Here is a 14,539-nt window from a genome sequence, read left to right on the forward strand (position 1 = left end):
ACAGCGCTTGCATTTGCATGTATCCTGTGAAGGCTCATGGGCATTTGGGGTTTTTTTGCAGGTTTGCCTGCAAGTATGATTGTGTTTGGCACTGTATTTGCTCACAGGCTGTGTGCACTTGTTAGCATAATTGTATCCAACTGCAAGGATCATCCTAGACAATAAAACAAGGAAAGCTCTTAAGGTCTGTTGCAGATGTAGGGTTAATATCAAGACTCTCCATTCTGGGCTATTAACACAGTACCATAAGACTGGCTTTGCTGGAGCAGATTACGGTTCGCTAAACCGAGCTTATTGCTTCCAACCATGACCAGACAGATGCCTCAGGAATGTGTAAAAGAAGGTATGGAAGGTGCCAGTCTTCCCTCTTGTATAATCCCAGCTGTGTTAATAGATATACTGCCTCTGTGCATGGAGGTTCAATTTAGCTATCAAGGTTGGTAGCTGTTGATATACCACTCCTCCTCAATTCTGTCACATCCTTTTAAAACCCACCTAACACAGCACCACATTTTGTACCAGCAGTATCCTGCCCCTGAAATGTGAGTTTGAGCTTTATTGCAGTGGTGCAGGAATAGTTGTCATTGGGGAGGGGGAATACTTTGCTTTTTTCAATTTTAAATGCTTAATTTCTAAAAAAGAGAGGTGCCCTGGATAGGCACCTCATGGCTGCCATGGATCCTGGCTCTTTGACTCTCAGTTTGTGGGGAGAATTTGGAGGTCCCTTGAAGTCAAGAGAAAACCACTTTGTACATGCTCAGATCCCCCCCTTATATACCTGTTTCTTTACAGAAGGGGAGTGGCCAGCAGTGGGAGGAAGTAAGCTCCATGGATATAGTTTTTTTTGGGGGGGGTGTTCAAAATGTTGTTTATTGGGGCAAAACAGTTCAGTCCTTCTTGGCAGCTGCCTTCCTCATGGCTGCCAAAACGTTGCTTCACGCTTTCTTCACGCTTCACGAGTTCTTCACGCTTTTTCTTGGCCCAGATGTGAGTTCCAACCCTTTTCTTTATGAATTTCAGAGATGGCTTATCTTTGGAGATTTTCAGCAATTCCATTGCACATCTCTTGTAAAGTGCAAAGCTGCACACTTCTTGGATCATGTCCCGAACAAATTTGGTGTGTTTGGTCAGGCGCCCACAGTGGCGGCACTGGCGTGGCTTTACCACATTCTTGGTGACCTTGTGGCCTTTGTTGAGGCCAATGGCCATTGGGTAGTGGATTGCCATGGCTGCCGTAGCTGCGTGATGGAGGTTGCACCGGAAAAGGGCTCCATGGATATAGTTAAAGGAGCAGGATAGGGGCTACAAAGCCAAAAAGATTTCTGAGAGATTCTCACCTCCACCATTACTTGCCTCCATGGGTTCTGAGAGCTGGGAAGAAGCAACAGAACACCCAAGTATACATTTCTGCCATGCTGGTATGATCTTATGGAGAGGGTCAAAATGTATGCATGTACACTTGTGCTCATCCGCAGGCTTGGATGTACAGAAGCGCTTACTTTCCCTCCGCGCCCATGGTGCATATTTGCGCGTGCTGCTCACACGCTCATTTGTATGGGGATAAGCTCAGCACAGCTCAGCCTTGTGAATATTCTAGAGGCTCTCAAAAGTAGGTTACCTGTCATGTGCGACGCCTCTGATAAATGGCGATGGAGTGCCAAGCCCCACGGGAGGGGGGCAGGACTTGTTCCAGAATTCCAATGAAGGGCTTGCTTTGCACTGCTCCAACCAAGCGAGGAGGAGTGGGGGAAGATCACTGGTTTGTACCAGCCTCTGACAGTAATTAGCCCGCCTCGGCTGCACTAATTGGAAAGAGCTACACAGCGTTGTAGGATGCATAGTCGCAAGGATGTTAGACAAGCAGAGGCAGGGCTGCATAGTCAGCAGATGGAGGGAGGCGTGTTGGGAATCGGGAACTTCAGGCTGGCATCAACATTCAGGAAGCAAAGGGAACACTGGGTGCCTTGCTGAGTAGTCCCTTTGGAGGGAATACTTGCAGATGGATTTAGATATAAAACTGATGCAATGGTGTTCCTGTGAGCTGGGAAGCCGCTGTTTCGAATCTCTCTTTAGCCAAGAATGCACTAGGTGGCCTTAGGCAAGACCACCTCCCACCCCCCATTTCAGCAGCACTGGAGTACAATGCTGGCCTAACTTATAGGATTGTTGTAAATACTTCTGAGACAATGCACGTGAAGTGGGTAGAGAGTTGGACTTGGACTAGGGAGATCTGGATTCAAATCTCTGCTTGGCTGTGACGCTTGGGGCAGTCACAGGCTTGCAACCAAACCTACTTCAGAGAATTGTCATGAAGGTAAAATGGAGGAGGAAACTATGTGCACAGCCCTGTATTCTTTGGAGGATGGGCAGGACAAAAATGTGATAGATATAACCTACCTCATGTGGTTGCAAGGATTTATGTAGTTTGCCCTGAGCTCCCTGGAGAAATAGGTCGGATTAAAAGTATTCTATAATCTTTAAATTCTGAATAATTCTTGGAAATGATTAGAGCTTGACACTTTGGTGGAAGGAAGGAAGTTCTTTATTCCCTGATTCTTCTTCTTCCAAGCTCCTGGTTGGTTGATGTTTTTTCACACTTTTCCAAAGCACTACAGACCTCCTGCCTTCTTTTCTTATACTGCTTCTCATCCACATCGGCTTCCTTTCTCACAAGCTGTGCTCCCTGCTCACAGGAACCAGCTTAGTAGCAGGAGCCGGCTGCCTGCCATACCCCCCACGGCTCCCCTACCAGCTTTGACCTTCAGTCTTCTTCTGAAACCCCCCCCCCCCATTTCTGGTTAGGTCTCCTGAACTCTCACAGCCTCTTGTTAAGGAGTGAGATTGTACAGAAGGAGGGTGATGGTTGGCAAGGATCCTATGGAACATTTCCCTCATTTCCAGGTGTGTTCTAGACCTCTGAGCCCAGATTTGGAAACTCCCACCCAGGACACCCTGTTGTGCTAAAGGACTAGGCTTCCAGTGACCCACAGACCTTTGCGCCCACTTTTGTGCCTGGGATTTTGAGCTCCAGCTTCTCCAACACACCCAATGTCAGGGTTGAGCCTGATGAGTCCTCCTGGGAGGATGAAGATTCCATGGTGGCTGACCCCATGGAGGCTGAAACCCTGGCAGACCTTGAGGATCCTGGCTCCTCTGCCTACCAAGGACTGTCAGGGGCCACACAGCCAGCCATGGCTGCTGAGCTAGAAGCCCAGGTGTCCTTCAAGCAGAAAACAGGGCCAGAGAGTAGACCTCACATTGCCCCCAGAACCCCAGGAGCAGACAAGGCCAAAAACCCAGGCAAAAGCTCAGCTTAGACAGTGGAGTATGTGGATGTCCACCTGCAGCCACTCAGCAGATGGAGGGAGGCGTGCAGGGTATTAGGAGACCAAGCTTCATTGTGAGGCATTGCAAGGTGCTGGGCAGGGTCCCATTGCAAGTGCCTGCAGACTTCAGGGCAGTGCTACAGCTGCAGCACTGAATTCTAGAAATAGCCTCATTTCAGGTCTGGCTGTTGTAGGATCAGCAGTCTTGCGTGTACCTGCCTCGTTGCTGCTTGTGAGAGCTGCCTGCCCCTGGGAGCAAGCAGCACACCCAGCTTTGCTGTCGCTTGTCTCATCCTCAAGTTGCCATCCTCCATGTCTCAAGTGTCAGGTTTTCCTCAGACAGACTTGGCCTCATGGCCTGACCAGACTGATCTGAGAGTGACATTTAGACCCAGAAAATGCCTTTAATTTCTGCCTCAGCCTATATTTAAGTGTCCTCCTCATTATCTGACAAAGGCGCCTTGATTTGGGATGACATAGGGCAAGTCCACCCTCCCCTTGTGACTCCAGGCTCATCAATCCTTCTGTGTCAGGATCCAGGCTCATTTCCCCAAGGGCTGGGCCGTCTGGAAGACAGACAATGTGATAGAAGGCCAGGCTTTGCAGGAGGACATGGCTTTTGAATGATCAGTGTGCTCTGAACAGCAGGAATTTCTGACAAATCACTCAGTCTATTGAGAAGCCCCTGGACAGACAGGAAGTGGGGGACAAGAAGATCCCTGTCTCTCGAGTACTAGCTCATCTTTCTTTGTACCATGAAGAGCAGAATCACAGCTGGTTGGCCCCAAAGGGATGGATCTGTAGCGGAAATTATTGTCTCCGGGTGAAGACAGATGCAATGTTTTGAGAGCACGTTACACTGAGCTTCACCCCTCCAAGCAGTTCACAGGGTACCATGTTCTTTTCAGGATTCATGGATCATATGGTATTTTTGAGACTCTAGTTAGCAACCAGCCGTTCGACTTCAATGGCAGAAATAAAAATCTGATCGGATTTTCTCTGGGATGGTGATGAGGAAGCAGGTGCTGCTGAGCTTTGCTCCTAATATGTTGGGAAACATAAAAATAAGTGTGGGACCCCGTTTCATGGGCCGTGGTTTTCTCTCCAAGTTGCTGTGGCCTCTGTGTGCTCCATTCCTTTTCTTTCCTGGCACAGCTATTTTGGCCATAGCCTTGAGCCTGTTCAAACAAAACCAAAATACTACTACTGCTTCTGCCATAATAATAATAATAGAGGAGTCTCACTCCAACCACAAAAGTTTTTTTTTTTAATTTTAGGCTGGATTACTAAAAGGTAGGATGCCAGTGACCCAGTAATGTGTGGATCCCTCTGTGTGTTCTCAATGTTCCACTGAAAGGAAAATGACCCCATTGTGTTCTAATGGCAGGGCGAAGAGGTCAGTGGTGCCCTCTTCCGGAAGTACGCCTGCACCTGCATGTGTTCTGGCAACATCTGTTCCAAATAAGCTTGCTTTCATGTGGAAAGGTAGAGAAAGGGCTTGAGTAAGATCTAGCAATTTGCAGCAACTCCTGTTCCCTCTTCTGTCCTCGCATATTGCTTCAAGCGAGCAGCTCCTCTTCAGCATTTGATTCTAATTGTTACTTTGCATAAGGTCTCCCCCTTTGCCAAATAATTGATAAGGAAAGAGACCTTCACAGACACCTTGGATAGCATGACTGCTAATTACTTGACTTTTCTCTTGCTCTCAGAAGTTCTTTACATTTCCAGACAGTTTACTCAGAGGGACCTCCAAGGATGCACTTCTGAACTCTGTCCATTTTATCCACAAGTTAACAAATCTCCTCTTTTGAGCCCGTAGGCCTCTTTTGAAGCTGTAATCTTTCTTAACGGTGTCCTGCGAGCCTTTAATGCTTTTGCCAAGTTCTAATTTGTTTCAGGAGGTTCCTGGAGTTCTACATTTTGGGTCCCCGGGTAACACTTAGTGGTCTGGAAGTGCTTCATGCCTATTGGCAAGTGCCTGTAACATCACCAGCACACATCTCAGCAGTTGGTGCTGGGAGGAAAAGTAGAGATTCCTTGGAGGGGAGGCATTGGCATCCTTGCTCCCCACTGAAGATTTCTAAAAGTATAAGATGGGAAGAGGGGTGTGCGTGCTGTCACACCACAGAGGAAAATGTGTGCGTTTCACTTTTGTGCATGAAAGTATGAGTGCAAGTTCTGTGTTTCAAAAAGGAAACTCTTTTTTTTCTATGGAGCCAGGATTGGGAGTTCTTTTCTCCTCCAAATTTGCAGCAATTCCTGCTGAGGAGAAATTCATCAAATTGCCCGGACGCAGCTAGGGAGCGGAATGACAGCTGCGTGGCCCAGGGGGAAACCATCACTTCGGATCATTATGTTCTGAGCAGCTTAAATATATTTTTGTCCCAGAAAAGGACGGCATCAAGCGATCAGGAAAGGTTTATTTGAAAAAGCAGTTGCTTTGAGGGGGGCTCCTGGGTACTTTTTAAATTATATTTTCTCTTTAATGCACAGACAGGACTTCTTCCCGCATCTTTTATTTTCACTTACATAGCTTGTACAAAAATCATGCTCTGAGGGGATGGCTGGGTTGGCGATGAAATCCAGTCAGGCGTTTGCTTTTTAATTTCCAGACTGATTTAGACAGATACATCCAGGGGCCCAGAGTGATCTGTGCCACACAAGTCAAAAGGGGCTTCCTCCCTTCCCAGAGGGAAAACCCTGGGGGGAAGTTTTCGCCAAATTTTTGGGTTTTCTTTCCGCCTCTGAAGAACTGAAGCATCCTGTGATCAAAGTGGAAACGTCTCTGGGTTGTAATGAGAGCTCGAATCGGATATGGGCAAGTGCCCACAGATATAATTGCGAGTGGCGACCAGAATCTTAATTCTGGTGGCCTCCGGGGAGAACCTTCAGTGCTCACTGCCAAAGGAGTCAGACTTTTATTAATTTTCTCGTGCCTCAGGCTGAGGACGTCTCTTTCAAAATGGCACCAAGCTGTATCTTATGTTGGGAAACAAGAATAGTGTGTGTGTGTGGGGGGGGGGGGGTTTCTTTTGCTACAAACACAGTCTAATGTTCCACCCTCTGCTCCTCTCTTTTAAAGCCCCCTTGCTCAGCTATGGGGCATACCAGCTGAGCCTCTCTGACAAGAATGAACAATGGTTAGCGACTGAGCTCAGCGGACATTTGTATGAAAGATTTGCTCTCAGTGCTCAGCTGTGCGTTTACAGGTCTGGTTCACATGACTGTGTTTTGTTCTGTTTTCCTCCCCTACAAGAAGAGCCTACCTTGTAAAACCACAGGCCTGTTTTTTGCCTTGAGTGTAAACAGCATAAGCAAAAGGCAAAGTCCTGCCCAGAGGAGCTTGTATGTCTGATTCAGCTACAGCTTAAGCACTTCTCAGAGTCCTGTTGATACCATCCAAAGAGCAAATCAAGTTGAAGGGGAATGCAATTGATTATTCGTTGCATTTGCAGCCCAGCAGGGAGCTCAGGGTGGCATCCACGGGGCTGCCCCTTTTTGATCCTTGCTATAACTTCGGTGGCTTCCAGACAGCCTTAACGTTCCAGTTTCAGGTCCCTTCATTACTATTATTTTCATTGGTTCCTCACAGCTTTGTTGCATATCCCTTGCTGTCCTAGCTTGTCTCTGTTTTTTCTCCATTTTTTCTGAAATGTTGTTTTCCAGCAATCTCTTTTTTTTGAAACAGCTTGATTTCATTTTTTTGCCTGTCAGTAATGCCTGCCCCATTTCTCATTGCTGTGCCCACCTTGCCGTTTTACTTTGGTGGACAGTGAACATTTTTTAAAAATTGCACACTAGTGATATATGGAAATAGCAATACACCTTGCGTGTACTAAATGAACCAGCATGGCCAATCAGAAAGCTGGAAACAAGCAACCAATCCCCTTCATTGTAAAGAGCACTATGTGTCTGGGCACCATTTTCAAGCTCTCTGTGCACTGCATGCTAGGTTCCTTTGTAAAATGTAATCAAAAGAGAAAGACAAGCCTGTGGAAGTACATGAGGTTTCCTGGACAGAAAGGGAAACCGTTGCCTTGCTATCAATGTGGGGTTTGGAGAAGTGTCAAGGTGCTTCCCATCACCTGTGCCCCTCCTCCATCCTGCCCAGTATGTCGTATAGGGATCCCATTCCCCTGGTGTGGGCGGGGTATCCCCCGCTCCCAGCCTCCACACAACCCTCCACCACTTATCTGACTGGTGGCAGGGGAAAAGTACGGGAAATGGGCCAGGGAGCTCTGGAGCACACTCCTGTATGCTGTGGAGGAATTTCTTGTCATGCTGTGAATGATATCATTCCTGGCACAACCAGGAAATGAAGACTCCCGTGAGGCCTAGTGTTGGGGGCTGATTTTTATCAAATCGGCCCTGGGTGGGAGACCGTCACTTCCTTGTCACGCTGGGAATTACATCATTCCCGGCATGACAAGGAATTCCTCCGGAGGATGCTCATGTGAGGTAAGTTCCCCCTCTGTGCCCCCCGTCCACTGGTTTGGGCCCCATGGAACCTGGCAACCCTGATGCCGTCTGCCGAAACTACAGAAATTAATGAAAGGGACACGAGCCAGCAATGGCCCGGCACAGTAACAGTTCTATTCATACGTTCACAATGAATGATTCACAAATCAGAATGCAAAAGCATTTTTTTTAGCATTGATGATTTAAAGGTGGCCAGGTGATTTTGAAGGAGAATTTGCCTCATTATTAACATTCCCCTCCCAACACACACATATACACACACTGTCTGTGAACAAAATTTGTGCACAGTAATAATGAACTTGATTTTGACATAAAGAGTACAAGCACAGCAAAATTCTTTACCGTGAACAGAATGGGACAACAAAATCTGTATAAGGGTGCCCTTGAAGCAACATCCCCTTAGTCCTGCAATCAGCCATGATAAAAGCTGTGTTGAATTATGTACTACAAGCCATAATTCAAAAAGGGAAGGAAGGACAGCACAGCCAATCAAAACGACCAGTCAAACACAGGGAAGCAGCTATCCAATGAGAGGCCAGACATGTATGCAAGGTATGATTTGCTGGTGGGATATGGGGGTGGTAACTTAGTGCATACATGATTGCATTTGATAAAGTGCAACCATTGCATCTGCACATGCACATGAAAAAAGAAGAAATGCTACAAACCACACTGTTTGAAAAGGAAAGTTGGGATACATATGAGGAAATTCTACATAGAAACCAGTGTGGAACAACCGCCCCGTGTATACTTCGATCTGTGGTGCACCAGAGGTGAGGAAAAACATGAAGGCTGCTATCTGGAAGAGGCCTTTGTGAAGCAGCCCAAGGCAGCCTATTGCATTTCTTCATTGGGAGGAAATTTATAGCAAGGTGCCCCCAGTCCAGATCCTTGTTTCCACTACAAGTTAAAAAAAATGGTGGTTGATTCCAGCCCTTTCACAGGCAGTTGTGTGCGCTCGCTAAGGAATCGCTTGGCAGTAGCCTTGAAAATCTCCATTCTAAATGCAGGATGATTTTCATTGACTTTCAAATCCAACCAGACCTCCCATTCATACATTTTCTTCTCTGAGATCTGAAAACTCAGGGCGACAAACAAAACTATTGCTTGTCGCCCTTGATGTTTCACCTCTTACCAAATTGTTTTATTTGCTGCTTTTCTCTGCTGTTTAATTGATATCGATGTTACACTTTTAAAAAGCCTGATGATTAGCATTTTATGCTGTGTGATGTTTCATTGTTGTAAGTCCCAGCAAGCATTTTTATGGAGTGAGTGGCCAAGAAATAGTTTAAGAAAAATAAATAATAAATAGGTAGATTTCAGCATCTTTCTGAAATCCCTTTGATGAAGAGGGATTTAGAAGCATCCCTGCTTGTGCTGGCTCCTCTGCATTATAATTTAAACAACCAAGGAAGCCAAGATATAGTCTCAGAAAACTCCTTCCAGCTGTGAACAGGCTTGAATTAAATGTTGGCTCTATTGGCTGATAGGCCCATGTTAATTTTTAAAGGCACAAGGGACATTTAAGAGCGTAGCTTGCCTTCTTGGATCATACTACAGGCCCACATAGAGTCACTGTTCTGTTTCCAATGACAGACAGCCAGATGCCTCTGAATGCTCATAAGCAGGGCGTGAAGGCCAATGCCTCCCTCTATTGTTTGACACCAGTGTCTGCTTTTCAGAGGTATACTGCTCCTGTACATGGAGTTTCCATTTAATTCTCATGGCTTATCATTTCCACATTTCTTTTCTGCGCCACTTCATCTCTGCATCAATTCTTCATCAACTACCCAATGAGGTGGGGCTCAGATCTGAATCCTGCTTTCCTGGTTCAAAGTCTCCGTCTGTTAGACTCTCACCTACTGCATAGAGACTGGGGAGGTCACAGTCTCATTGCTCTTGGATGCTTAATCCCCTTCCTCTCTGTCTTTCCAGTTCCCAGTTTGCCCAGCAGATGGCACTCCTCCACAATGGCTTTCTGATCTTCCTGTACTGTGGTGGCCAATCTCGTTGCCCCCATCCTGTCCAGCGTTGGCTCTTCCAGGTAAGCCCAGCAAGTCTCTTGAAAGCAAAGGACATGCCACTAGATGGCAACAGCACACAAAGTGTGAGCAAGATGGGCAGGCCCTGTTCATGGCCCCTCAGCTCCTAGGTCAGGGCTCAAGTATCATCTCTGCCACATAGGACACCCTGGCGCTGCAGGACTGATAGATTAGCCTCATAAGGCTTGAATCCCTGGTTTTAAGGTGTGTTGTAAGTCTTGTGGGACTGGAACTTTGGTATTCTAAATGCAACTTTGCTTTAGCAAAGGGCAGTGGTGAGGAAGACATTTCTTCAGCGTACCAATGCCTTGTAGAAAGGGTGCCGGATGTTGCTGAGCTTCTGCCCAAATAGTGCATGCCTTTACTCTAACAACAAGCCGTTATAATTGTGATGAGAGGATGCTCAGAGCTGAGTGGAAGCAAACTACTAAATATGGTAGAAATGGCAGCCTGCCGCCTGTCCCCTCCCCAGTACAGTTACTGCTCCCTGGATAGACAGAGAACAACAAAACTCAGCCTGTGGTCTCCTGCTGCAGGCCTCCCCGCCCTGCCCCCCACCCCGTCCTGGCTTTCTGCTGGACAGGGGCACCGGCTGCTTACTCTAGCTACAGCCCCACTGTCTTCCTTCCCAGTTTACCAAGGGGTGACCCAGCATTGAACTAGGGAAAGTTCCTGGTGGGGGCCTCTGATGGGCAGGAGCAAGCCTAGCTAAGACCTGGTCGCTCTGCCAGTGCTCAGAGGCTGCTCAGGTCACACCTGGCCAGCTCACCCCTTGTTTCCTCCTGGCCTTGTCTGAGTCAAGTGGCCACTGCAGCACTGGCTTGCAGCACCCCAGGGGGCTCCTCAATCTGACTCACATCCAGGCCATTTGGTCTTCTCGGGTGGCCCCTGTGATCTACCCACTGCCAGGCTGGAGGGTCCTCAGAGCATAGCCCTGCATTTCCATGCTACTGATGCAGCTGCTCTCATGGTTCTCTCTCTGTGCTAGAAACAGCTGTGTGCACTTCTGTGGTCTTTTACAGGGTTACCATCTTTTTCTTAACCTAGTCAGGCTTCTGTGCTTTCGTCAGATATCAGGCAAACAGAAATTTGGATGGGGAGCAGTGTTTCTGAGCATATTGATACAGCAGAGAGCTTTGCCTACTGAATTTCATGTAGCTGGTAAAGGGATAGAAAAATTGCCTGTGGCCAAGGGGCGACCTTCGTTCCTTTGAGACAGCAAATCTGCAATGTGAGGATTACGCCAGTGAATGTTAAAAAATGACTGCACACACAAAATACCCCTTACAAGGACTGAGCGTTGTCTGTTTTGGTAACAACGAAGGATGAAGACAGACATAACATTTTTAGGCCAGCCTGGCTGCTCTGGAAGCATCCTCACTGTGCTCAAATGTAGGGTTACCAACTAACCTGGAGAAAAATGTTCTACCCCTTTAATAGATGCTTAACGGGTTGGTATTTACCAGGTGATGTTATTTAGCTCCATGCCATAAGAAGTTTCAACTGCCCATTTCTACATATGAATCCTCTGTTAAAGGGACAGGATGTTTTTCCAGGACAGTTGGCCACACTATGCAGCATCCAGCTCAGGACAAAACCGCTTCCGCGTTGCCAAAGCAGACGCTGATTTTACACATGGCCGATTGGCTGCCTTCCCCGTGCTGTCATCTAGAAACCTTCTCCTGTCCCTGAAACAGTTTCCCCTTCTTAAAGTTTAGTTAATAACTAGGTGAATTAACAGGTGAACACACAAATATCTGTGTGCCTCTTTTAAAAACTAAAGAAACTGGCAGTCTGCCCGAAAAGAAAATACTGGTGGCTGAAGCAGCGTTAGATTTGTTAGTATGCACATCCATCATACTGTTTGCAGGGGGAGCATACTCTCATATCTCTAGGATGCCGCTGTGAGCATGTCTATCTTCATCTAAAGGCAGCTTTCCTACTGCTATGTACTCAGTGCTGTTGCTTCCCCAGGGAAATGAGGCTCCATGGGCAGGCTGGTGCTTTTTAAAATCTCCATCATCTGAGCACCTTCTTTACAGGCTTGTTATGTCTCAGATTCTTGGTTTCCATCTGGACGACCTCCTTTCTTCTGATAGTAGCTTGAGTCTCTGTACGATCATGAGCTGTCTTTCGCCAGGGTCTCCTTACACAGCCCCAAGCCATTGTTGGTTTCTTTTCCTGCAAGTAGGAGGACTGCTAAGATTGCTTTTAAAAGTGAAACTTCAGGTTCTCATGATGCCAGGTTCTAGGACAGCTACCAGCTAGTGTACTTTAGGTGCCAAACAAGAGATGGGCGTGCCTGTTTGTTGGACTAAGCTGACTTTCAGAGGCTAGGATATGAATGCCAGGTTTACTTTTATACTACCCTCCCCGATGTTTAAATGCCCTAATATGCCCAAGATCACCATACAAAGCTGTTAATATCCCCATTAAAACACAACGTAAGAAGAACCCTGCACAAGCAGACTGAGGGTCCCAGCAATTTGTTCCCAACTGTGGCCAGCCCAGAGGCTTCTAGGAAGCTCACAAGCAAGGCATGAAGGCCACTCTTTCCCTGTCCCGCTCCCTGGCAACTACTGTTCAGGGGCATACCTCCTTAGCAAGTGGAGGGGTGGGATTATGAGAACATTGTTGCTGACAGCTGTTTATAGACTTCTGTACTCCATAGGGTTTGTCTTAGAGGTGATTGCCACATTTAATGTCAGGGAGCTGCGTGCTGTATGAAGTAGCATTCCCTGTTGTCTACTGCCAGTCCATTTCAGAGGGTGAAAAGAGGGTGAAAAATTCTCTACTTTCAAACTGTTCAGAATTCTGTACATCTCTATACTGGTGTGCTTTTTGAATCACCTTTACTGTAAACTAAACAGTTGGGTCTTGTTTGCTATGGCTTGGATGTTGTTGAGAAATGGGTTTTTTCCTGCTTCCCTGCGGCATTGTGGTGGTTTCCCCCAGCTTTTTGTTCCCCTTGCTTTATACTGATTTTTTTGGAAAAAATGCTCTCCTCCTTGTGGACTTACAAGGGGAAATGTACACCTTGCATTTTTTGTTTTTTGCTTTATACCTCTGCAAAGACAGAAGGTAAAGAATTCTTTTTTCCCCCCAAGCTGGAACTGGGGGACTGTGACAATAGAGCATTATACTGTTATAGCAATCTAGCAATACCCCTTCCAAGCTCTTCAGTGTGAGGGAGGGGAAACAGCAGCTGTGGGGGGCTGGGAAAGGGAGAATGTGGGGAAACCCACCATGTGGAGGTCTCCATTGCTGCTGTGCTGAATCGTCAACCACAGCAGCAACAGGGACTCCACAGGAGATCATCTCTGCATGGAAAACCCCACTGCCTCTTAAAGGCAGGCGCTTCGACCCTTCCGATCACTTTAGCAGCCCTTTTCTGCACCATTTCCAGCATATGCTCCAACAGTGTGTGGTTCTGAGCAAATGGACTCATGGAGCCCGAGGCCTGAGTTTCAGAGGATGTCTTTGCAAGGCTGTTTCTCACATCCGCCAACCCCTGGCTCGCTTCCAGCTCTCCCTGGCCTGGGACAAGCCTTTTAAATACATTATACACCTCCCTTTCCTTCCTGCCTCACATCCCTCCAGATCATAATGCCACGCCATTTACAGTATGCTCTTCCTGCTCCAGCACTTTGGCAAGCTGCATCTCACTACACCCCAGGGAGAAGGGGGCAAGCTGTATTTGCTGCCATCATTGAGGGATCCTGAGGCACCTGGCAAGCAATAGTGGAGAGCCTTTCTGAATAAGGCCTAGGAGATTTGATTTCACTCTTCAGCTCTCACCACTGCCACAGATTTCTTTGGCCTTTCCTCCCCTGTGATCCTGCCCCTGAAAAGGTGGTGCTGGTTTAATCATCCTTCCTGTACATGAATAGTCGTTTCCAATTCACTACCCATCCCTGTTGGATTTCAATTTCAACTTGGAGCCTCGGGACTCCACCGAAATACAGATTAACCACAAATCATACAGTCTGCGCAGCTGCATTTACTCCTGTGGATACGTTCTGTTCCAGTGTGTTTTGAAGGGCATGCAAACTGTCCAGTCTGCACACTGCCCCTGCCCCACATTTGACGTTCTGTGCACTACCTCAAGCGTAGTATCAATGCCACAGAAGTACCCAGGGATCTGTTTACACTGACAAAGCAACTGGCATTAGGTAGTTCTGTTACGGTGATTTGGAAGAGTGTGCTAATCCCACACATTTTTGCTTTGCAGGGAGGGATGATCTGTAGTTTGCCAAGCCTTGTGAGAATATCCCAGAATTCTCCACTGTTAGAGAAGAAGTAGCATTTTCCCCTTTGGAGGATAGTGTCATCATAGGAATGGCAAAATGGCTGTAGTCTATTAACATTCACATGTAGGAACAGTTTGAGACCTACAAGGAATTGCCAGAGGGGCAGATAAACAATTGGATTCCCTCCCCAGAAGTAGAAGATTGGCTAAATAACTAGCTTCCTACTAACCTAGGCCGATTCCAGACGACTAACCTTAAGTCGCCTCATGCCGCCCTCTTCCGGATCGCGACGGGGAAAATGCGAAATATCGCGTTTCCTCGCGCGAGTTTTGCGCGACGACGCGCAAAACTCGCGCGAGGAAACGCGATATTTCGCATTTTCCCCGTCGCGATCCGGAAGAGGGCGGCATGAGGCGACTTAAGGTTAGTCGTCTGGAATCGG

The 14,539-nt window shown here is 47.2% G+C and overlaps 1 protein-coding gene and 1 pseudogene across 1 annotated transcript in view; one reads left to right on the forward strand and one right to left on the reverse strand.

The window, feature by feature from the left end:
* Nucleotides 1-887: 887 nt before the first annotated feature.
* On the reverse strand, nt 888-1,227 carry LOC129342666 (60S ribosomal protein L36-like; annotated as a pseudogene).
* A 1,868-nt stretch (nt 1,228-3,095) lies between these two features.
* The window catches only part of FAM178B (family with sequence similarity 178 member B), a 202,698-nt gene continuing 191,254 nt past the window's right edge, over nt 3,096-14,539 (forward strand). The window contains exons 1-3 of the mRNA XM_054997241.1: nt 3,096-3,300; nt 6,409-6,535; nt 9,741-9,849. Of these exons, the coding sequence (XP_054853216.1) occupies nt 3,096-3,300; nt 6,409-6,535; nt 9,741-9,849 (441 nt within the window). The remainder of the gene's footprint in view (nt 3,301-6,408; nt 6,536-9,740; nt 9,850-14,539) is intronic.

Source organism: Eublepharis macularius, chromosome 14 (assembly GCF_028583425.1).
Source record: "Eublepharis macularius isolate TG4126 chromosome 14, MPM_Emac_v1.0, whole genome shotgun sequence".
NCBI classification, from domain to species: Eukaryota; Metazoa; Chordata; class Lepidosauria; order Squamata; family Eublepharidae; genus Eublepharis; species Eublepharis macularius.